At 36.7% G+C, this 25,152-nt stretch overlaps 1 protein-coding gene across 3 annotated transcripts in view; it reads right to left on the reverse strand.

The window, feature by feature from the left end:
* The window catches only part of LOC101174472 (bromodomain adjacent to zinc finger domain protein 2B), a 30,143-nt gene extending 5,457 nt beyond the window's left edge, over window positions 1-24,686 (reverse strand). Inside the window, exons 1-24 of one of the 3 annotated variants that reach the window (XM_023950778.2) lie at window positions 24,463-24,686; window positions 12,197-12,346; window positions 11,109-11,267; window positions 10,760-10,894; window positions 10,342-10,505; window positions 10,050-10,244; window positions 9,575-9,846; window positions 9,334-9,487; window positions 8,734-8,780; window positions 8,262-8,629; window positions 6,978-7,247; window positions 6,487-6,547; window positions 5,605-5,713; window positions 5,416-5,517; window positions 4,913-5,117; window positions 4,667-4,759; window positions 4,521-4,582; window positions 4,263-4,328; window positions 3,545-3,610; window positions 3,344-3,388; window positions 3,190-3,216; window positions 2,768-2,833; window positions 2,349-2,489; window positions 1,769-2,023 (exon numbers count right to left, since the gene is read on the reverse strand). In XM_023950778.2, coding sequence (XP_023806546.1) covers window positions 1,769-2,023; window positions 2,349-2,489; window positions 2,768-2,833; window positions 3,190-3,216; window positions 3,344-3,388; window positions 3,545-3,610; window positions 4,263-4,328; window positions 4,521-4,582; window positions 4,667-4,759; window positions 4,913-5,117; window positions 5,416-5,517; window positions 5,605-5,713; window positions 6,487-6,547; window positions 6,978-7,247; window positions 8,262-8,629; window positions 8,734-8,780; window positions 9,334-9,487; window positions 9,575-9,846; window positions 10,050-10,244; window positions 10,342-10,505; window positions 10,760-10,894; window positions 11,109-11,267; window positions 12,197-12,344 — 3,210 coding nt within the window. In that variant the 5' untranslated portion in view covers window positions 12,345-12,346; window positions 24,463-24,686. Of the gene's footprint in view, window positions 1-1,768; window positions 2,024-2,348; window positions 2,490-2,767; window positions 2,834-3,189; window positions 3,217-3,343; window positions 3,389-3,544; window positions 3,611-4,262; window positions 4,329-4,520; window positions 4,583-4,666; window positions 4,760-4,912; window positions 5,118-5,415; window positions 5,518-5,604; window positions 5,714-6,486; window positions 6,548-6,977; window positions 7,248-8,261; window positions 8,630-8,733; window positions 8,781-9,333; window positions 9,847-10,049; window positions 10,245-10,341; window positions 10,506-10,759; window positions 10,895-11,108; window positions 11,268-12,196; window positions 12,347-24,462 lie in introns of all 3 variants that reach the window. The other 2 variants (XM_023950776.2, XM_023950777.2) reach the window with 2 other exon arrangements.
* Between the last annotated feature and the right edge of the window lie 466 nt (window positions 24,687-25,152).

The following is a 25,152-nucleotide window of genomic DNA, read 5'->3' on the forward strand; positions in this document are numbered from 1 at the left end:
CCCCCACCACACACTTTAAAACCTCACCAAAATTTGCCCACGGTGAGAATGAACCATAGTGACACCCCCCACTTTCCAAAAAAACATTTTTTTAATAGATGGCACCACGGCGGGAGAAAATATCTAGGGGGAATTGGACTTGAAATATCAGATTTGGCAACTATACATTAGGACTTAAACACTGTCCATATAACCTAACCTGACAGAATCAAATTTAAAAGGATTTATGCTAGAGGAACAAGCAAACATATGTTTTCTATTCAACTGTAATTGTCACTTTAAAAAGTTATAATAAATAAATGAATGTGTTATTTAACATTAAGGAGTAGTTATGTTTATTTTTCATTACATTTACCGGTAGTTACATGTTTGAGGACAGCCACTATGCTGATGTGGCCCTGGGTGAAAATGAGTTTGACACGCCTGGATTATGGGATGGCTGCAGGACATACAGCTTGGTGGCCATTTGGCGGCAAAGTATGAAGATTGGTGATTTTCACATTTTCCTACAGTGTGGGGGGAAATAAAACCTTTGTTTGAACAAATGTCACAAAATTAAAATTTCACACACAAGCCACTAAAGTCAAATCTACAACCACAACAGTGTTTAGTTAACCTTTGACCTTGGGAAGAAGGCACCATCTTGAATCTTCAAAAAAAAAAGATCACCTTTTGTGCCAGCAACACATTTAAATTCCTCTTAAGGATTTCAATCAATTGCTTTTTTACTTTTTAAACATCATTGGGAAGCTACTTTGGATAAAGTGTTGAGTTTTAAGTTTATAGATCTTAAGTTTATAGATCTTACGGCGTTAGAGTGACGAGCTCACAAAAGTGCCATTTCTCTGTTGCTCATATTTTTTACTTAAATATTGTGGAAATGTAAAACATCCTTGGGTCAAGCTGAATGAAACAACATGACATATGTTATAAACCTTTTTGGAATGTGGGCGGGGTTAAAAATGCCAAGGAAATCCAAAAACTTACTTTTTTTTATTCAATTTCAATTCAATTTTCTGTATTTCAAACACAAATGAAAATTTTAAACAATTTTCACAATTAATCAAAATAAGACAGACCTGTCCGTCATCACCACGGCACCAAAACATAGGATGGTTTCTGCAGAAAAGCTGCCATTTTAAAAATAAAAGTGTTTTTGTTTTAAGGATTTACAATGATGACCGGAGAGCGGCTGTTGTTACATCGTTGTTGTAAAAGTCTGCTGCTGAATAAAGTTTTAGCATTTCTTATTGAAGGACAACACAATAGGGTTTTTTTTCTCCTAGTTGTATTTTATAGCCTTTTGTCATTTATGCTGTTTTTGTTTTTTTTGACTTTTTATCTTAATTTGCTCATTTGTCAATTTTCTTTTTGAAAAAAAGATTATTCATTCCCTTTGATAGTGACTCATTGAATATGACATTCATTTGACAAACATAAGCAATTTCTGAGCATTTTTTTCTCATTTTACTCTAACCTTTTGAATTCTTATAGTGAGGATGCGAACGTTTCAGCACTGTTCCCAAAAAATCCTCAAGATTCTTACAGAGGTTTGGGTTTGAGCATGAAAGACTCTTCACCTAAATCAAAGAAACCTTTCTAAATCATCTCAACATTCCCTTTTGCTGGTAACAGTTTTTCCCTTTCAGTGATCACCAACATCAGTCAGCTGAAGTTCTTGGAAGCTGGAATTAGTGGAAACTGAAGGTTGCATTAACTATAAAAGCATGTCTAAACTCCCAGCACAACAACAACCACATACTCTCACCTTGTGGCCTGCAGGCACACCCGGGTCACACACGGCAGCAGAGAGCAGGCTCACCAGCAGATCCTGCACCAACAGCATATTGTTCCCGATATTAAGAAGCCCCTCTTGAAGGCTTCCGATGGCGAGCAAGCCTGAATCCAAACCCAGTCCCAGGACCTCGCCAAAGTTGCATAGAAAGTGTAAAACCATCAAGCAGTCAGAGACAGCTCTGCCAGGTAAAACCAGACCAGGAATCCGGGACAACTCTGGAAGAGGCTGGAGAAACAAATCAACAATGTGAGAAAAGCTTTGAATTATTAAGAATCAAAAAGACAACATAGTTTAATTGTTTACAAAAAACATATGACGCTTTTAGACATCAAAGTTAAGACGTTCTTTATTCAGAAGTTCATCACTTCTCTGCATTTATCTGCTATTAATCTGTAGTTAGAATTATTAAAGTTATACCACAAAAAACCACTGGGTGGCACTGTCTACATCAGTTATAAATCTACAAAGGCTCTTTGCAAAATTGTCTGCTTTGAAAGTTTACAGATAGATTTAGTGTCCCACATTAAAGTCCCATCAAACCTTTAAATACCTTGTGATCGGTTAAACACATGTCCTCTTTTGGCTTCCTCAGCTCTTTTGCCTTTTCCACTTCTATTCTTCGGTGTTCCAGTTTCCGTTCCCTTTTTAACCGTTTCTCATTCAGCTTTTCTTTCTTTAGCCGCTCCTTTTCCTATGGAGAAAAAACAAATATTTATCACTAATTAATATAACCGACAGATAATAAATCAGTTTTACTCTCCTCTTAAACTAGGTTATCAATTCTCAAATGCCAGTTTCTGAATACAGCACTTAAAGAAAAGGTTGGGTTTTTTTTTTTTTATCAGATTCCTACACACTATACTTGGTTATATCTCTGTGCTCCATCTGATACTGCAGGTTTGTATGAAGCTGGTAAAGAGTAAAACATCATGTGAGTAGAGAACAAATAGGAAGTGAGCGGTTCCTCACCTCTGATCTTCTTTGGGCTTCCAAAGCTTTCATGATGACCATGTGCTGCCGGCGTCTTTCCCTCTCCTGCCAGAACGCAGACAAAGTTTCAGCCACATGATTTGTTCAAAGGAAACGGCCATTCTTTTAACACTACTAACTATATGGTTCAAAAATGCATATTTTGAGGTTCAATTTAAAGGTATTGACTGAGGGAGATTATGCAAAACACAAAAGCACAGAATCCAACTAAATGCAGCAGATGAGTAAAACTGGCTTTATGTCTATTTAGTTAATAGATGAAGTGATATGAGGTGGCCGATGACAAACAAATGCAGAGCACAGGGCATGCAAAGGAGAGTTAGGACAGCCATAGCTCCCCTCAGCATCAGCTTTAACCACAGCACACGCACATGTCTGTTCAGAAGCAAACATGCTCCTACCAGATCTAGTTTATGCCTCTCCCGTTCCTGGTAGAAAGAGTTCCCAAATTATAGACAAAGTAGAGAAAAAAACACATTTATCCTAAAAACCTTTAGGTTAGAAATCATTGAAAGAGGTTTTACTTTATTGGCTTAGAGAAAAAAAAGAACAAACCTGCTGCTTTTGCATGATGGCTTGAAGTTTATGCATCTGCTTTTCCTAAAGAAACCAAAATAAAAGATTATTAAAGGAGTAAAAATCAAACATCTAAGCTTTGATCAGTTTTTGAGACGGTCAGAAATTCATAGACTACTGGAATAACAAATAGAGTGGAGTGATGGAATGCACAGATTCATCTGAACGGAGACGTCTCACCTTTTTGTGTTTCTCAGCTTTAAGTATTCTGGCGTTGGCTGCTGCTTCTTTTTTCATCCTTTTTTCCTGATTTGTGCAACAGAAAAAATGTAAAACCTTTTTTACTTTCATCACAGCCAGGACTCATTGCAGGAAACACCAGACAAACTGAAAATGTTTGTTTTTTATTAAGGTTGACAGTGAAAAACAAGCAAACGTAAATGAGGATTTTAAAGTTTTTTAACAGTTGACTGTTTGAATCCATGGAGCTTGTCTTTGAAAATGAGATCATCATTTACCTCCCATTACCTTTAATGGGTAAAAGGATGGAGCATTAATGAAACACTACGAAGCAGTGAGAATTGAGTAAAAACAACTCTCAGCAGTTCCAGCCCCAAACTGATCCTGTTAAGAACAACTTGTGAGGCACTTTGTCTGAAATGTAATTCATGATAATCCTCCGCTTGTGTTCGTGGCTGCTTCTCTTCATCACAGTAAACTCTCAGCCTCCTTTTACTTAATGAAACACTGTTGGGTTTATTTTCAGCTCCAAGAAGGTCTTTAAAGATTTCCATATTCAGTGGCACTTAAGCAAGAAAGCAATTAAGCATTAGTGACATTTACTGATTAAAATGGGCCCACATTAAATTAGAACCAGGCTTTGGTTAGGTAATATTTCGAAACATATCAATGTTGAAGTGCTTAAAAAGTATTCCTGCTGGAAACTTCTTGGACAAACCTCGAGGATTCGCTGTGCACGGAGTTCTTTCTCTGTACGAATCTGCTGAATGCGCCTGATTTTCTCCTGGCGACAGGATTGAAAGGATGAGGGTCAAATGAATGAAAAGTTCAGTCAGGCATGTTACAGAGCAGGATGTAAATGGAAAGGGGAAAATGTACTTTCTTGGAGAAGTTAAAAAAAAAAAGAGGACATTTCACGTTAGAGCTTTTTAAACTGCAGGACATAGTTAAGTATCTGGATATAAAAAATACTTGCTTGTTGTTTCAGAATTTTTAGCTCCTCCCTCTTCTTCTGCCTCTCCTCTGCAGCCATTATTGCTAAAAATGGAAAAATAAAATTGTTTCATATGCAAGTATAAACAATGTTTTTAAACGGAGTGTTTAAATACAGGTGCGTCTTACCTTGTCGCCTCTTTGCCTCTTTGGCTGCTTGTCTCATGGCCTGTTTCTCAAATTTTCTCCACATTTTGATTTGAGCTGCCCGTCGAGCAATTTCTGCAACCAAAATAAAAAGACAACACAACATCAAAAAGGAAAGGAGTTTTTAAAAAACATGACAGAAGTGTTCAGGACAAAAACACACAATCATTCATCAATAATCAGAAATCTGAAGCAGTAGATGTTTCATGTCAGGTGATGCAAACTGACCTTGAGCTTCTATTCTGCGGAACAACTTGGCATCTCCGCCACTTTGTACTTTGCTGTCAACAACATTTTCCAGATGAGGATTTTTGGCTCCAGAACCATCACCTTGCAGCTGATGCTTCGACTTTGCCCCATGTCTCCGCCTTCCATTCATCGCCGCAATAACAGGAGCAATCTCACCGTCAGCCAACAAAACCCACTGCAAACCCTGGATTGTTGCAGGCAGGGGGAGGAGGATTTAAAAGCAACAAAAAAAATAAATAAAGGGACAAACTACAATTTGTGTTTAAAAACAGTTTTATCTTGCTGATTTGAAAACAAGTATTTATTAAGATACTATAAAAAAAGAAAAGGACAAAAACTGTAATACTAAAGTTATTATCCCACCGAGAAACAGTTTTTTTGTATTTTTAAGAAAATTGTAGCACCCACAATAATTCCCAAAACGTCTGAAAAAATTGGGGATAACTAAAAAGTTCCGACAAAACGTAAGCACCAGCCTTTACCTGTGGTCCATCTCTGGCTTCATAGAAGTCACCAACTTTAACTTTGGCACTCAAGCTGAAATGATGCCGGGAAATTTCTGTTATTCCGTATCTGATTAAGTACTGTGAAGAGAGCAATGAACGCACACGGACCAATCAATCACTAAACGTCTGCATTTGGGGACTAAAAATATATCAGTTTGAGTTTACCTTCATAATGTCAGAGTACTGACGCAGTCTCCTTCCACATGGAGCGATGTAAGCCACCTCCCTCTGAAGATGCCCCGCCATCGCCCTGATCCGGGTCTCTCTCCTCCACCTCAACAAGAACAGGAACAACCAAACACAACACCTTCAATGCAAAACAAATGCATGCTGTAAAACATGCAGCTTTCCTGTCCCCTGGAATCCCTTGTGAAAAATCACAGTCGGACTTGAACACCCTCCTGACTTCTTAAGAGAACAGATATGGAGTTACTCATAAAAAAGTGGCTCTCGTTATTGTATTCTTAAAATAAATACAAACATGTGAATTTGACTTCCTTTAAAACTTTCATATAAAAACTTCAGTGAAAAATGTCCAATTTTTCACATTTAACTGCAGAGTTTGAAAGTAGAAAGGCACTCATAGTAAGCAGACATGCTATATGTAATCTCCACTTATAATGAAATTTCATTCATTTGCAAATTAAGTTTTAAACCTTAAAAAAAGCTATTTCTACAAATATTTTTTTCATGACATAAATATAATCTTGTCAATTAACAACAAAAAAACTATAGTGGTCTCTAAAGGGCTTGGCTGTTTGCTTTAAGTTTTTAAATCCAGTGTTATAAGTGTCAAATGTTTCATTAAGATGACAAAAGGCCTTATGAAAGGTCAGATTATTTTACACTACAACTGTAAATCAAAACTTAATAACCTATGGCCTTCAATAGTTTTTTCTTTTGTGTAATTTTGTCTTAATGTGTCTCTAAACCTGCAACTTTTTTTTATCTATGCATGAATATATGTCAAATACATGAACTTTGGCCCTTTAAGACTTTATACCCAATAACTTTAAACATGGGTTACGTGAAAGAATCTTTTCTTACCCAAACTCAAGTGGCAGTTGCAGAGTTCTCTCATCCGTGACTCGCTTCGTTATCCCAGATCCTTAAAAAAATGAATCAGTGATCTTCTTATCCAAAACCAACCAACTTAAAAACTGTCTACGGGAAAATAAATAACTCAAGTACCTTCTTCTTTACAAATGCTGAGAGAAATAGATACATTTATACATTTTAACCCCGTTATGAATACTTGCTTTATATATCAAAGTGGAAATCGTCATTAATAGTCATTAAAATCAAGATACCGTAGTTATGTTAAAAAAAGTGTTTTTTTTTAAGTTGGAGCCTTTGTAAGCTTCTTTTGCATTTTTCAAGAACAATTATGATCTACTTTGACATTTCTGAAGAAATCTCACTGATAGTAAATCAATTTTACAATATGAAGGAAAAAATACATTCAAAAGACTTGAGAAAAGGGCAAGTTTAGCTATTTTCTGTTGTTGACCTTAAACTTAATAAAGAAAATCTTCTACCTTGTATTGTTGCAAAGGCGCTTTGTTCTTCCAAGACTCCTGTGGTTGTGGTGGATCTAAAAAGACCACCACTTTGTAAAACTAAAGGCTCTGTGAACATCTTGTTTAGGGATAAGTAGTGTGCTGAAGTGTTTGAAATATCTCCATGACTGGAGAATGAAGCATCAGATGGTTTCAGCAGAGTCCCAACAGCACGATTTTCCATTCCCGTCTCTAGACTTTCCTTGACCTCTTCCTCTGATCCTTCAGACACCGTGTCAGGATTGTTCTCTGAGGGTTCAAAGATGTTCAGAGGGCATCATAAGAACACAAAATCTCACCAAGTATTTTTGTGTAGTTTCTAGCCTAAATATCTAATGAGACAAACTAACTTACATGTAAAGCCTTGGTTTAAGACAATACATCTTGAATTTCTTGTGGAGTCATTTAACCATGAAAACATCTTGTGATAAGCATTTTCACTAATAAAATAGTTTATTTTACCCCACATAATATTTTTAAAAGACGTTTTATTTTTGATAATGATGGTTAAGAAACAGACTTGCCTGATTTTGGGATAGTTTTAAGACAAATGGATCTTAAATTGTGCTATGGTCTTACTTTAACATGATTTTGGTCTAGTAATGAGGATAGTTGGAGCACTTAAAATAGGATACATTTCAATCCAATTCAATTTTATTTGTATAGCCCAAATTCACAACAACAGTCGTCTCGATGGGCTTCGTACAGGTAATTGAAAAGTTAAAGATAAAATAAAAGGGATCATGAATACATAGAATACAATAGGAAAATACTAAATTGAACCAACTAAACAGACTAAACTAAAGTGGACATTTGCGGTGAGAGTTCAAACATACCTACCGGTACTTTGAAAATATAAAACTATTTTTTGAGCAAAACGTGCTCATAACATAACTTACCAGAGTAACATACAGGAATATAATTGTTTATTGATTTTTTCAAGATGTAATTTTGTCCTTAAAGGGCAGGACATCACAACCTATAAGAAATCTTACCAAGACAAATTCTACTAGTTCTATTGGCAAATTCTTTTCACTCAAAACAAGGGAAAAACATTTTGTATTCTATATTTTTTTAAACTTCTTGGGAAAATGACATTTCTTTCAAGTGAATTAGAAGCCTGCTTTGAAATTTTTGCACATCCATGATATTTAAACAGTTATTAAGTGGGCATTTGTCTTTTGGGGATCAACAGGATGTCTTACAAATCATAGATATTCAAATTCTTCTAAAATTAAGTAAAAGGACTAAAATCCTTCTTACCTGAAAGGCTACTCCCAGAATCCTCATCATCATTGTCTCCTAAAGAATCTCTTCTGCAGAGCAAATAGGATTTAGTATTTCTGCTTAAGTTCAAAGGTGAACTGGACGAGTTCGTTTTGGTGAACATTTTCTCTCCACTCAGAGCTGCATTATTCTTTTGCGATTGCGGTGGAAGAGTTGAGACGGAGGGCTTCAACGATGAAGCATCCAACACATCTCTGTGTTGGGAGTCTAAGTTCATGACGGGGAGGTGACGGGGGCTGCTGGGGGCGTGGCTCTGGCAGGGGGCTTTTTTGATCAGAGCCAAAGGAGCATCTTGCACAGCATCCTGCATCCATCCACGTGGGTTTAAGAACAGGTCAGAGTCACTGTTGGGTTTGAAAAAAAAAGGATCATAATTTGGCAAATAAAGTATGTGGGACAAATGGTGTCTGCAACCAAGGACAAGGAAGTAGATGAGAAACTTTCATACCAGAATTGGCTCTTAGGTGGAACAGAGGAAGTCCCCTTCGTAGACGGCTGTAAACAGAGTCGCTTTGTGAATCGCAGGACAGTGAAAAGAAGTAATTAGACTGTCTGTCACTCAAGTGATATTACTGTAAATGAAGGAAACTCGTGCTGCAGTACAAATGAAGACAATGCAGACACAGATAGAAGGCTGTTATTTGCAATGAAGACGAGAACCTCGCTGCAAAAGTGTGCTTTCAAACTGCAGGGCTTAGTGGCACTCAGATGAAAACTAGCTGTCATCTTTTATGTGAAGCTTTTGTTCAACTCTGGCAATCAAAGCCAAGATATGAATAAAACCTTTTTGTTATTAGTTGCTTCATTCATTGTTGTTGTCACAGAATGGTAACAATAAGTGAATTTTGTGAGCCTTTCTCCTCCTGAAGCACAACAGAGCTAATTGCTTGTCATTGTTGTGAAGTAATTCCATGCAGAGATAACAACATTGTCACTTCAAGTCGTGTAAGGGTCAAACACTCCTGAATAATAAAGAAAGCCCCCTTAAAAAACAAGAGTAAGGCATTTATCTTTTGAAAAAAAACAAAGAAAAAGCAACACAACCCACCCACTGTTTTCTGATGTTCTTCAGTGATGAGCGTTCACAGCTTTGCTTCATGCGATCAACATTTTCTGGTTTCCCTCCAGCTTCCTTTGAGGTCAAAAGAGTTATTTGTTTTGTTAAGGAAGATGGGGAGAGGGTTTTGGGAGAACTAATAGATGGATGTGAGTTTATAGTGAAGGGAATTCCAGAGGAAGAGGCATGGCTTTGTCTTGCTGAGGGGGATGAAGTGAGCGTCTTCCCTGAATGAAAACCAGCGTAGTGTTTAGATCTGACAGAAGCTGAATTGGGTGGAGAATTATGGGGAAGTGGACTTCTCTCCTTGTGGGTTTCTGCTAAAGATCCTGTGGCCTGTATGACGCTGACATGCTGCTGGTCTGGCCCCTCTGCACTGTGAGCAGTGGACTGAGGCCGATCAGCAACAGAATCATGGTGGGGATGATGGCTCTCCCATGCAGCATTTCCATCCACAGAACCGGGTCTTTTCCATCTCTTCTTGTTAGTGCCGTGTGTCAGCAACTGAGTAGGAGGACAAATAAACCAATGAGAAGGCAGAAAGTCGGCTTAGGCCATCAGAAAAAAAACACAACTTACATAATTTGGTATAATTTCCTTTCTTAAATTTTGTAATCTGGTTAATTTTCCTCATCCCTTCAAAAGTACAACCACAGATCAAGCGGTTTTTTGAGCCTAGTGGACATTCTGAAGTACGGCAGATTTACCTCAACATTCCGTTTAGCTGCAGTCTCTTGCTTGGAGACAGAGTCCTCGCTGTCACTGCTCTGATGGTCTTCTTCCTCCACGTCGTCGGGATCACTGCTGCCACTGCTGATGCTGCTGTCCTCAGCATCAGTGGAACTGTCCGTCAGGGGCCCCGACTGGCAGCGACTGACACGAGTTTGGGGTCTCTTCAAAAGCTTGCAACCGTAAGCAATAAAATAGACAAAGCAGGAAAAAGTTCAATAACAATTTAGCATATATCTTTAAAAAATACCAGACTAGACAAATATGAACCTGTTCTTTTGGTTCATGAATGGTTTTCCGGTGTACTGGCCGATGAAGGCTCAGAAGAAGCCCATTGGCTTTGGATTTGTCTTTATTTTGTTTTTCTGCTGACGAGGTAACATTAACAGCAGAGTTCACAGGTGGTGGGGAAGTTTCTGTCCTCTTCCGTTTGCCTAAGAAAAACGATTTTATAAACATATTTAGTAAGAAACATATAGATTAAAAAAGAAAAACAACACAAAACAGTCAACAGAAATCAGCTTCATATTGTTTCTTGCAGTTTTCAGTAAGTATTCATGCGTTAATAAATCATACAAATGTAAATGTTGTATTCTGGACGTTTTCTTTCCCACCAACTGTTTTTGTTTTTTCTTTAGAGCACCTGTTTTTTGAGATTTACAAAAATGAGAAAAGACCAAAAACGTGCCTGAGGGGTGGGGTTGTAGAGCAACAGGACAGAGTTTGTCAAAGTTGGATACAAAAACAGGATGCAGGCCCAGAAATGGGGAGAAAAATGCTGTTGCTGCTTCATTGGTGTGTGCTGCTGTCGGCTGCCACCAGTCTGAGGTTATAACAAGACACACACAGATACACAAACAGCTATAAACAACCAATATTTACAAAGAACAAGCTGCTAAAAGCATTATTTAAAGCTATAAATTACTTTGAATTAAGACAAAAAAAAACGCACTACTCAATTCTTTTCTATTTCTCCCAAAAGCTTTATGAAATCAAGTATTTATATCAAAAAATAAAATTACTGAGAGTTTTCTTACTTTTAAATGTACCAAATTGTAAGTGAGCACCCAGGGAAGGCAAATCCAAACTCCCAATGCCCCCAAAGCCAAACCGACCAGAACTTGATGAGAGGAGCCCAAAACTCGAGCTGCTGTTCGTTATAGAGCATTGGAGATTCGTCTTCTGTATTGACTCACCTGGAAAATATGGACAGTCTGTTATAAAATTCATAAATCAGTTCTTAGATACACACAGATCTGACTGCTTGATGTTTAATCACACAATTACCTGCAGTAAAATTTCCAGGTGAAACTCTGCAGACAGTTTAGCATAAATAACAGCAACAGAAACATGTTTGCTTTTCCTTTTAAAATATTAAACTTAATTTTAACAAATTTCAACAACCTTCATCACCTGAATCCTTTTGAAATATTTCAAACTTCCTTAGATATCTTTGAAATACCTTTAATTTACTACTAAAGCAGATCAAAGTCTCCTTGGACATTATTTAGTCTAATAAAAGGAGTGTAGATGAGAGGAATTATTACGTTTAATGCTGTTCTACTGATGTTTTAGTGAGAACAAAAAGATGACAGCCCACGGTGTCTACATTTACACATCATTTTTGTGGTCAGGGATAATCTGACAGCTTATGCATCACTTCTACTTGGTGCATAATGGCTTTGGCCAGGCCACAATTAGTTTTCACCCGACTGAGGAAGGCTGGCGGCTGCAGGCACAGTGGGAAGCTGACAAGCGTGTCGTTTCACCAGAGATCAAGTGGAGCAAAAACGCTGTCAGGAGAAATCCTCAAGGACTTGTGTGGGTTTTTAAACTGACAGAATTTATTCATTCTTTCTTTTTCATTTTAGAATGGTCTAAACGTGTGAAGGGTGGGAAAAGGGCAAGCATCTTTAATTCATCATATCATATTTTTTCAAGCATTTGGTGACTAAAATGACATGGATTATTACTGCAAAAGAGTCGATCCTTTAATATCTCAGTAAGAAATATAAAAATTAAGAATGATAACTATATCTATGTTATTAACATTGACTCAGAAAACAAATTATTGTCCAGAAGAGGTTAGTTTTGGATGATTTTCACTTTATCTATTCATTTTTACCACAGACGGCAGAAGGGATGTTTCCTGCAGACGGTAAGCTGCACTGCGTAGTGAGGTTTTGGGGAGGAGCGGCGGAGAAGCTTCTTGAAGGTGAGAGTTTATGAGAGAAGGCTGGGATAGGAGCCACTAGATCCTCTTCAGACTCCATATCTGTCAAATGATAATTAAGACAATTAGTTAGAAAAACGTCAGGAGAAAAAAAATGTGTGAAGGAAAAAAAGAAATATTACTGAAGCATTCAAAAAATCCTAGCTGATAACTTGCAGATATCTGTTGATTATGGTTTTTGGTGTCTAAAGTGTAGAAATGGTGTTTCAACGTTCACATTACAATCTTGCATATCCTGTTTTGAACCGTTTGATTAAATATTTAATCAAACTTACTGTTTGATCAGAGAACATACAGCCAGCAAATTTGCAGATCCATGATAGCCATTACATCAAGTTATTGCTTTTAGACAAGATCCCTGCATTCAAGCCTATGCAGACTTTAAATGTGGTTTTTATGGTAAATGTAAAGGCCAAAGAAAATGTAAACAGTTTAAGTTGTCTGAACCCTTCCGAATCTGTACCTAAAAACACGGCATCAACAAGCTTTGAAAATCTTTTTATTAAAATCAAATCCAATGATTTACAAACACTAAACACTTAGCACAACCCTCAGCATTGTACTCTTATATTTATTTAATATATAGAATATAATAAGGAGTTATGACCCGTAAAATAAAACTGAGATATGAGACAATTAAGTATCAGATGGTTTTCAAGTCTCTTAAACTGGTTTTACACCTGGGGAGTGCAAGTCTTTAAAAAAAATCAGTTTTATCAAATATTCTAGAAACAATCTTAATTCTGTAACAGTCGTTCTTTAACGCAACAACATTTTAGAGAAGTGACTATTGAAAAAACATTTCTTGACTGTGTATTATAAAGAAATTCATACATGTGTTCCCTGTTACTTTTGTGTTTTGCAATTGCATTTTTACGTGCACAAAACCTGTTATAATTCATTCCAGGATGTATCTTTTTTTCAGAAAGTATGTGAAAAAGGGAAAAAACAGCTTTAATGTAGGATGAGAGTACTTACTCTATGCCAAATGTCATCAAAACAAAAGATAACTCCACAACCTGGATCAAGGCAAACGTCTCTATGACAGATTTGATCCATTTTCAGCTCCTCTCTTTCACTCTTTAAAGAGCGGGACGTAAGGAAACAGGGCGTCAGTGTAGTAAATGAGGCAATAAAAAAAGGTCCCAAGTGTCCCTTTCAAGGCCACAGTTTCCATATGTCCACTGCTTTATTGATGCTGCTTCCATTCAAGCAGCTGCGTGCCGTGAACACCAGAACTGTCCTGACTGAAGGTCACAAATATAAAAGATGGCATTGATCAGAGTTTTAACCTTGCAACATGCTGCTCTGGGGGGAAAAAAAAGGTACCGGTAACTATTTTCCTAAAGTGAGGGGGAACATTAGTCATCATTAGTCAGGGCTTTTTAAACCAATCATTCCTAAAATCTTAATCAATGTGGTGTCTGTGGTGTTTGCTTCACCCTCGTTCCAGCAGAGTCCACAGGTCTAAAGCAAAAACAAAAAAACGATTCCAACCCTGAACTTTGTTTTACTGAGGCAGACCACAGCTCAGGCCTACAAACTCCTCCCCCTTTCAACCTGCAGCTCCCAAATAAGGAATAATATTAAACAATAGTCACTGTGGATGTTGGAGTTTTTTCAGCAGCTGAACAGGAAGTTGTGTCCAAATTATCATCAGGAGTGTGACTTCTACAGATTCGCATTGCTAAGGTTATCTATGAGCTCACACAGAAACAAGCCTCCAGTTTTTGCAACAAAAAAGGGGAAAATGTGTCACAACTCATCTTATAGTTTCATTTCCTTTGCAGTCGTGTCCATTTGTACATAGACAAAAAACCTAGAACCTCACAGTAAAACTCTTCCCACTGACATTTTGGAATCAGATTTTTGGCACTCTACAAATATACTTTAAACTTTCAGAACACCAGGCTAACATAGTGTTGGAACACCAATTCTATTAGCACATTCTTGAACTAAATGATTTTTTTTCTGCAAAAGGAGATCCATCTCAATGTTGACAAACAATATTTCCATCATCTGTTTAAAAGATAAAATAACTATTTTTGAAAGGAAAGAATACAAATGTGATGTCTAAGTGTCATTTTGATCAATAATCTGCATCTATAGAGGGCATTTGATGGTTCTCCCTCGACACCATCCACATAATTCTTTCCGACTCTTCAGCCTCCTTGAATTTAGTATTCATTATCCTGCAGGAAGCCAGTCAATGCATAACAATGAGGCCTGCTAATATAATCCACCATCAAACTGAAACATACATATTAAACTGGTGTGTGAGTGTCATTTGCATTTTGCTCGCTTTGCTCTCTTCCCTTCATTTTTCCACAAGTTCATCAGATTTGTTTTCTGGTCAAGAGCGCATTTCTTAATTTTCTCTTGACTGCATTTGCTATATCTGTTTAATGAGAGGAGACATTACATCAATTAATGTAATTTCCAAACACATCATTTTCATTATAAAGCTTCAGAGTAAAGCTATTCATTTATTTGAAGTCAAACAATGTTTAGCAAACCTAACTGCTCTTCTACAAACCCTTTCCTGTTCATGATTTTTATTCTAAAGTATGGATTTTAAGGTTTCTCAAACTAAGATGTTACACATAAACACTAGAAATCAAACATTTCTGTATTTTTCCTCTTTTTCCCCATTCTTGGCATCTCTGGGACAGTAGAAGGTCACTGCAGTGAGCAGAGCTCATGAGGAAAATGCTCCCTAACTGCCAGTTTTCTTCCCTGGATGAGACTCCATCTGCCACCAAGCAATTTATAGAGTCCAAGATAGAATATCAATGACTTCTTACCATTTTACAACTCAGCATTCACCTTGACGTCACCTCTAAACCTGTTTAAGTGCTGATGCCACAGATCCTCCCTGTGCTGGTTATGGAGAGAGCAGACAAAAGGCTTCCATTCATCTAAGTGTTATCTATGCAGCTCTTTTTGATTAACACCAAATGTATATTTGATTTCAAAGTGCCCAGTTTGTGTCCAGATAAAAATATCATTTCAACAATAAAGCAACAACATACTCAACGTTTAATGTGTTTCTCACCAATGCCATTCAGCAGATTAATGATCTTAGGCTTTAATATTTAACATTTAGTCTTTTCTTTTACCTTTGACATGTGTATTGGTGCAATCAAATAGATTTTCCTCACAAATATCATCTCATTTAAAAGATTGAGAGACAGACTAACCGCATTTTAAAGTTCATGACCAAGAAGCATTGTTGGAATGGTAAAAATAATATTCTCTGAAAAGAAACACACAAAAGAACAACCTGGCACTTTCTGAGCTATGTTAATAACAGGTCAAAAACGTTCAAACTTATTTTTTAGGTTGTTTCACTTATACAGAAACATTTTGGCAAACCCACTCGTAGCTCTGGGAGAAAACTATTTTTTTTAAAACAGGTTGGGAGGGGGGGGGGGGGGGGGATTATGAGGCCACATAAAGTGAAGTAGAGCAAATTAAAATTTCCAAACAAAATTAAGAAGCAGTTCCAGTCTTACATACGACACCTATCAAGTTCAAAGCAATTTATCCAGAAATCCTCGGGAGACCAGAAATAAACTCTTTCTTCCACCCCAAGAGATTTAAACATGCTCTGAAGCCTTGACGCTCATTAGAATAAATATGTGAATTAATTAGACAGTCACAAAATGAGAGCAGAGAGTAATGCAGCACAAAGTCATTTTACAGTAGGACTTTGCTCAATCTCAAACAAATTTCTAATCCTGGGCCTGAATAAATGAGGTGTTCTGCATGGTGCTGCCTTTCAGTCAAAACTCGTTTTTTTTCCAGTGTCATGTTTCCAAAGCAATATGGGAGAAAATACTTTAATCAGCATAATGCAAAAAAATTGAGATGATAAAACAGAATTATGAATATTTACAAGAACATTTAAGTTAGATCTATAATAAAGCTTCTCCTTGCATTAAAAAAAAGCCTTATTTGCTAAAGAAAGCTTAATTTTTGCTAAAGCTAAATATGTTGACATTTTCAGAGTACAGTCTAATGCAGGGGTGGGCAAACTATGACCCACGGGCTGGATCCGGCAAGCCTCCATGTTTGGTCCGGCCCACTGAACAATATCAGAGACCCCTGTTTTTGGGTTGTTGTTTTTTCTGGCCACTCGATCAAGATGTGATCTTTTATTCCCCCCTCCTGCAGTCTGTGCTCCAACCTGAAACCCTCTCAAAATCTCTGTCAAATAAAACAGAAAACAATCTTCACTTTCTACGTCACAGTTAATCTTTCCTGGTTTAGCTCATTCTTTTAGAGCGATTATGCTGCTTTTTTTAAACGGCGCACCCTGTTCTGTGTCCTGATTGGCTGGAGACCCTGTCAATCAATCTCCTCCGTGTCTTCTGTACAGAAACGCAGAGCTTTTCAGATCAGAAATCTTTGATCGATCAGATCTTTGTTTTCATTCTAAGATCCTTGACCTCATTTCTATGAAGGTTTGAGAACTTAAACAAGAGAAAAGGGTCAAAATGTTCATGTCTGTGTGAGAAAAGTCTTTTTAGGCAGTGAGGAGTTTTACTGCCATAAACGTCTGTAATCAAACTCCGTAGATTTCACCGATCGTGGGATATTTTTAGAACTTAACTCCTGTAATAAACGAGGGGACTCTGTACTGGTGAAAACGCAGATATATGCATAGCTGCAACAGAAGACAAAGAAATGAGTTTTTTTCATTATTACTGGATCAGAAACAGACGTGCAGGACACAGCGCAGCTGCGCAAACTGTGAGACGATGTGTGAGGAGCTGCAGTGCACAAAGTCTTTATTAGGATTATAACGGGAGAGGATCCAATTTATGTTTTTTTTGTGTGTGTGTGTGTTTTTTGTAAACGTATCAGTATATTTTTCCTGAATTTTTGTCTTTGAAAATCATCGAGTGTTATTTGGTCATTGTTTTATTTCATACATAATGTTATTTATTTTATTAAAAATTTATTTTATTAAAAGGATCATGAATGAAACTTTATTCATACAGCACTTTGGTACTCCTTGAAGGTACCAAAGGGCTTCACAATAAAAAAGAGATCTAAAATAGGGAACAAAAGTTTTAAATTAAGAACTTTAGAATATTCTGTTTTAGAATCTAATTTTCAATCCAAATGTTTTCATCTACAGTCCATGTTATATCATTCTCACTGCACGCATCTCCTCCTGGTCCTGGTTTCTATAGAACTTTAGAACCCAATGTGGCCCGTGAGTTAAAATAATTGCCCACCCAGGTCTAATGTTAGGCTGCCCCACCCTGGTGCTTGAGGTCCATCACCCTGCCTGTTCTCCAGTTCTTCTCTGCTTTGACTTCTGTTGATCTGACTCAGGTCTTTCCACGTTCTTGTAAATGATCACATCTGATGGTCCAAAGTTGGTTTGTCTTGTTTCATAGCATGATTTTGCAAGAACTGCTTCCTTTTGGCCTCTCTGACTGAGCTTATTTTATTGTATCCATTCTTCATCTGGAAGACACTGATATCAAAAGCCAAACAGGCCACAGAAAGCAGGAGCAGCAGCATTTATCACCTGAAATGTGTTTGATGTTCTTCTCTAAAGAAGAAACACCTCAACTTAGAATGATAGCAAATTTAAGCCACTATCCAATATATGGACATTTTCAAGCATTTGTTGGCTAATACAGCTATCAAGTGTTTAGTTCTTTTTTTCTTTTTCTTAAGAACCAAATAAGTTAAACAAATCAAAAATAACTTAAAATTGAACAAAACCCCAGGTCAGAACAAAAAAAAAAGAGTGCAGTTTTTAATTTTGTCCTAGTCACAAAATTATATCAGAAAAAAGGTTCTTCTGCACTAAAATTAGATTTTTATAGAATTATCTACCAATACTGATCATGTCACAATATACCGTAATCCTGCATCTCTACAACTTCCTTGATTTGTAATGTGGTGTACAAAATATGACTGAAGGCACAAATTATTTAGTACTTCCACTATTTTCAACAATCTGTTAGGACTGCCTGGCAAACATCTTTTCATGCTATTCAGAATAACTTGGCTCATTTTGTTAACACTGAAGAAACCCTAGATAATTACCTTTTCTTCATATTGCAGATCTTGCAAACATGTCACAACAGCAGAACATTACTCTGGTAATGAATAAAAAAGGACAATGAATGAAAATGTCCGCATTATCATCCACAGTAAAAATTTAATTATTATTAAACAGATTCTCCATCATATATTAATGAGCCACTCACATCCCAGTGATAAATGCCTTCTAATGATCAATTTATGAAAGCATAAACAACTCAGCAAACAAATGGAACTGTCTCAACGTTGAGCACTTCGTTTTTTTCTAAAACCATTAGAAACCCTGAAAGTGAAAACCATAGAACTGAGCTTATTTAACTACTAAAAATTAGAAAACATGAAAGGCATCATGGGTAAAAGTTTACCACAACAATTAGCAACGTATAGCAGTTGCTGACGTCTAACTGGCAGTCGGCCAATGGTCAAAGGATCGGCGGTTCAATCCAAGTGCCCAAGTGTCCTTGGGCAAAACACTTCACCCTTCCTGCCTCCAGTGTTGCTCCACTGGTGTGTGAGTGCGTAGGGATGTCCCGCTGATGGTCAGAGAAGCCAGAGGGGTCAGTCTGCCCCAGGGCAGCTGTGGCTACATCTGTAGTTACCATCACCAAGTGTGAATGAGGAGTGAATGAATAATGTACACATTATAAGGGCTTTGAGCGTCTGGAAAAGCGCAGATAAATCCAATCCATTATTATTACTATTATTATTAATGAAGGAGATAGTTGGAAACACTTTATATTAAGATTCCTTAACAAGCTTTGTTAACGCATTAACAAGCATTATAATCGAATTTTTAGCGTGTTAGTAAGACATTTATTAGTACAATGAGTCTAATAAGGTTAATTAAATTACTTAGTTAACACATTTACCAGCATTCGTATTAGGATGTTTTTAAGATCCTAATGATACATTTTTGGCATTATAGATGCCTAACAAATTTGTCAGTGTTAATAAGATTAATAAGATGTATTAACAACCTTTGTTAACAAATTAAGAAGTAAATTTATTGTTTGGGGTTCTAGTAAGACATTTATTAGCTTTATAGATGTCTTGCAAATTCCTGAAAGTGTTAAAGATTCATTAACATCTAAAGTCAGACCATTGCCTTCAAAGTCGATATTACTAAACTGCTTATAAGCTTAACAAATGTATTAATTTGTTAACAGTTTATTAAATGTTTTGCAGCACCTTATCTAAAGTGTGGAATGCTTTTACCACAAACAACCACAAAGCATAGAGCTTGTAAAAAGAACTTTATAACATTAAAACAGACTAAACATACAAAAATCTTTCTGTAAAAGAAATATAATAATTTAATTCAGACAAATTAAAAACAACAACAACAACAACAACATAGGGACCGGTGTCGGATGACGCTAGCATCATCATAGCTAATAAGAATATTAGCAAACTATCCTGAGTGAAACATTCATAGCAAATCCCATCACCAGGAGACAGTTCGCTGGATTTATTGCCATCTGCATTCAACCTCTGTTGCCTTGCTTCCAAGTCCACTGGAAAGTTGCACAAGCTAGTAATTTTTGAAAACCGAAGGCAATAAAACGCTAACGACCGACAGGTACAGAATCAAAGATGGACAGGTTAACTAATTCACCATTGGCTAATGAATCTGTCAATCAAATTCTTCAGCAAACGGGCGTGCTCGCTTTCAGCCAATTGAATGGCCTCTAAGACTTTCACACAGGTGACAAAAAAGCCCCGCCCATCTTTGATTCTGTCCTGATGAAAGCAAGGCAACTGTAATAATAATGCTTGTAAATGTGTTAACTAAGTAATTGAATTAACCTTATTAGACTTTTTGTACTAATAAATGTCTTATTAACACCCTAAAAATTCTATTATAATGCTTTTTAATGCGTTAACAAAGCTTGTTAAGGAATCTCAATTTACAGTGTTAGCAGATAGTTTGAATATGAACAATCTAAAACCATCCACTAGCTAACTAGCTAGCTGCATTGCAGTGGACTAAACCAGTGTTTTTCAACCTTTTTTGAGCCACGGCACACTTTAACCTTGACAAAAATCCCGCGGCACACCAGCATCCAAAAAGAAAAAAAAAAACAGAAATTCATGGTCTGTATTGATCGACAGCCCCCCCCCCCCGCCCGCCCGCAATCTCACGTGTATTTTTGTGATAATTGTGGCCGGAAAAGCAGGAAGTTGCGGCTGTTTTTTCTAAGAGATGAAATGAAAGTTAAATTAGAAAAATTTAGAAACTGTTTGTTTGTTGGGGTTTCAAGGCGTTTCGCAAGGACAACTCATTGTGCGCTGGGACACTGGCTCTTTAAGCCAATGCATCATGGGAGATGTAGTGTGAAAAGTGCCGAAAACTTGCAGAAAGACTGGCGTCTCTGAGATTTATTGTATTGTCCACTTGTTTCACGGTCTGACTCTGTGGAAAGCTACACCACTAAGGAAGAGCTTTAGCCGGTATTTTTGTTAGAACTGAGCGACTTTATCAGCAGAATTAAGAACAAAGAAGTGAAGACTTTAAGCACTTCTGATTGGTCAGACTGATGACATGTGACTAAGCCTTCAAGAATGATTGGTGGAGACAGTTAAAGGGACGGAACTTTTCCGCAAACTGTCATAGCTGCAGGTAAATCGCGGTAACGTAATCCTTATCAAAATGTCTTTAATAGAATTAAATAAACACAAAGAAAAATTAATTTTAAGATCTTTCATATTCCTAACTACTCAGTGTTTTATCAGGGCCTGTTTGGATGAACAAAGAGCTGATATCCTGGAGATGGGAAATGTTTTCAGATCAGTGAATGATTAATGAGGGCAATTTCTCCACGGCACACTTGACCATCTCCCACGGCACACTAGTGTGCCGCGGCACACTGGTTGAAAAACACTGGACTAAACAACCCTTCATGTAAATAACCTCAGGTAAACAATCTAAGAAAAGCCACATTCAACCCTGATTTAAGTACAACTATGAAAGAAAGGTTTATCTCCAAGTTCACACGCTAAATTCAATATAGTAAAATAATATAGACATAAAACATACTGTTAAACAATCGCTACTATTTTTTTTACAAAATAAAAAAGAGACAATTCATTAACCATCAAAGTACATAAAGAGAAATGTATGATACACAAAATGTAGTCTTTTTTTTACCATTGTTAATCACTCAAACATTGAGTGTATGTATCAAATATGTATCAAAGGCAAATACGGGAGCTGTTTGCAGCAGTGGTGACTGGATTTTTAATGCATGTAGATCAATAAAAAAAGATGCTGAGGCAGTCTTTGTTTAGGCGCAAAGCGGTTTGCAGTGAACCAGCTGCTGGACAAAAAGTCTGCTGAAATTTCCAGGTAAACATGCACTGATGTGACAGAACACTAAAACAAATTTTAAAAAAAACGGTGTTCTCTTGCAGCAGTCACAAATCGGATTCTGAGGACACAAATACGCATCTGCATAAATAGGATGACAAAGGCCCATTTAACAAAGGAGGCAGAGCTCAATCTGGGAAGCATCTGTGGTTTGAAATAAAGCATTTCCAGCCAGAAAGATGAGTGAAACACAGTAATCTCCCTGACATTCTTAATAATCCACCTCCCTAGTGCCGTTCCCCTCCAGCTCATCTAATCATAAAGTGTCAACACTGACCTACAAAAAGGAACTGCTGTCAAGCCTTACATGTTTCAAAACATCAATCACAGCCGACAAAGAGGGAACATCAAATTATACAGCATTAACCTTCAGGGCTTGCATATAAAGAACAGATTTATTTATGCTTGTGTCTTAAGAGCCTTTTCTCTGTTCCTTGCTGAAAGCTGGCTGCCAAACTGATGAACATGCAGCTCAGCCCTCAGCAGGAGCCATGCATCTTTGATTAATGAGTGCAAACTTGTGGAAACTGCAAAGGAACAAAAGCCTGGGTCAAAATGGGTAAAACAATTATTAACATTTTTTCCTCCTATGGCTCTTTTAAAATGCCATAGTAGATCTGAACGCGCACTCAAAATAACAGAATCGTTTTAAAGATTGAATCTTAAGAGGGGCAACAGAAATGTCTTCTTTAGCTGTGATTTTAAGATAAAGCAGGAAAAAAAAGAGGTTTGTTAACAAATAATGTGAATCCATTATTTTGATGAAGCTTTGATGAGAAAAGAAAACATTTAACAAACAGTGATCAAGTAAAACAGCAGTCAGAGAATGAATTTACTTTGAAATATTTGTTTTAAATAAAAATAAATAAATCATGAAACTTTAACTTGACAGCGGTTACAATTGAAGATTTTGGTTTGATTACTTTACGGTTATCAAAGTTATTTGAATGATAAACAAGACGCTGTGTCCTTAAACCTGGTCAGTTTATCTTTATACCTTCATTTACATTCAAAATACTTCTGTTGTGTCAGAAACCAACTAAGCAAACAAACAAACAAACATACAGTTAACCAATAAGTAAAATGAGTCTAATGTCATTTGGACAGGTGATGATCAGTCAGTCAAACACAGGTTTGGAGCCACTTCTTTAGGATAAGGCCAAAAAAAAGCCTTAAATTCCCTTAGAACTAACAGTTTTGTTATCTTCTTGTGTGTTATGAGAATTATCCCAGCTAAAATTGATAATGATGCAATGCGACATTTCATTGCCATAATTGTTCATATCAATCCAAACTATTGTCAACACATCATTTTAATGTGCTATATTAACTTGGGTTGAACCAATAACAGAGGACGCATTGAGGCATGAGGAGGAACTTCAGTTCAATGTTCTTTCCCTCCATGCCTTTTTGTCACTCAAAGCTGTCATTCTGTGCACAACGTTAAGGTTCTATGTTGAATTAAACTGCCGCTGTGGTGCCAATACATCAATGATAATAAATAAATCATTAACTATTTCTGTCAGGCTCACAATACCACGGCTTAAAGATAAAAAAATATATATATATATTTATTTTTCACACCATCCAAAACAACTAATCCTGAAAGAACTTGGTCATTCAGTACACATGGATTGTTAACAAATGCAAAAATGAAAGAAAAAAAAAACAACAATCATAAATTCCAAATTGTCTGGTTGTAACTTTGCTCCCACAGGTGTGCCCGTTCTTAGCATTTCAAACTCATTAAGACGCATGTCACTGTTTTACAATCTGTTATATATAATTTAATAGGAAAAACATTTATGACTGCTGTTTTTCCATTTTGCTTATTCTCTTCATAAATATTTGCTCCCATCCAACTAAAGTCTTTCAAGATATTTTCCAACAACCTTTTTCCGTCAGAAACAACAATTTGCCATTATTTTTCCATGTTTTGTCTTAGTGCCCAGTATAGTAGTTATTCCACGTTGTTTTCATGAAAACAAAGAGGATTTGAGGATCATTCTTTTACCCAGAAGTTCCTTAGACAGTTTACCAGAAGTAGAATCATAAAACGTAAAACATGTCATTCATATTAATAAAAGTTGACTCTGCTTCCTCTCAGTACAGACTGGCAGTAGACTATCATAAATAGATCATAAATATACACCCTAAATTTACAGTTTGGCTGTGGATTTATGATGTGGTTGGTTCATTTTCCATTACCACTCAAGGACATAAGCACTCAAACACTGGCGTTTCCTTCTGTCCACCCTAAACAGCTAAAACCTCGAATAATTATCATAAACGCTGCTGGGGGTTGCTAACAAACAAATGTTGGTATTAGCAGCTACAAATACTGGTAATAAATAAAGTACAAAATGCTTTGAATGTGAAAGCAATATTACTAATATATAGTTTAGTTTGTTCAAGTTCAATTTTTTTTTTTTCAATGATTGGGTTTGGGGGTCATAAATTCTGTTTCATGATTCACTTCGTTGAAAAACAAACAACAATTTTCCTCGAAATATTGTAAGAAAGTCGGCACAAACATGGCCCGTTTTTAAAAAAAAAATATTATCTTAATTACTTTAGCATTGGCAAGTGTAAATACAGAAATAAACTCTACTTGGTGAAAGAAAGAAATAAAACGGTTAGCTTAAAACAGTTAGCCTACTTGACCGAAACATTTCAGACCAAAACACCAGAACTGATTATAAGATAACCGTCAAAAACTCACCTATTCGCTCCAGATCCGTGTACTTCTCATTCAAAGTGTCAGAGAAAAGGCTCCGCAGCTGAGTCTTCCAAGTTCGCAACCGTCTCGAAGTCGCTGAAGGAAAACATTAAATGAATCTTCATGGACTGAGTGAGACGACCGTGGTGGTGCTTCTATATGACAGATTGAAGAGGCTTCACTTTCAGTCACCGGAGCAACTCAGGCGAAGTTACATCTGCGCGTGCGCGTAAGCACGTGCAGCTCGAGGTGAAGTCAGGGGCGCATCCACAACATTTTTAGGGGGGTGAATCCAAATCCCCTTTTCTTTTCTTTTTTTAACCTGTGTTTCAGTTCATCCCAATTTAGGTTTTGTATTTTTCATTCCTAAATTCACCTTTCAAGTAATATTTAACTCAACTTGATTTAATTTAGCTGTTTCAGTATGTTGGCAGAATTATTTCTTTAAAAAAAATTACACACATATACAAGGTTGGAATATAAAAATAAAAGACAATCCCCTCCAATTGTCCTAGCCTTGAAAAATAAATATTTAACCAAAAAAATAAAATGCACTTTCTTGATTAAAAAAAATCTTTAAAAAATTAGATTCAGTTTCTAATTATTTTTAAGCTCTTTGATTTGACAAAGACAACATTCTAGTGACAGAAAGACTAAAGACGCTTCCTGAGTCAGTCACAAGGTCTGTGATTA

The sequence above is a fragment of the Oryzias latipes genome, chromosome 21 (genome assembly GCF_053564925.1).
Source record: "Oryzias latipes strain Hd-rR chromosome 21, Olatipes_Hd-rR_3.1".
NCBI classification, from domain to species: domain Eukaryota; kingdom Metazoa; phylum Chordata; class Actinopteri; order Beloniformes; family Adrianichthyidae; genus Oryzias; species Oryzias latipes.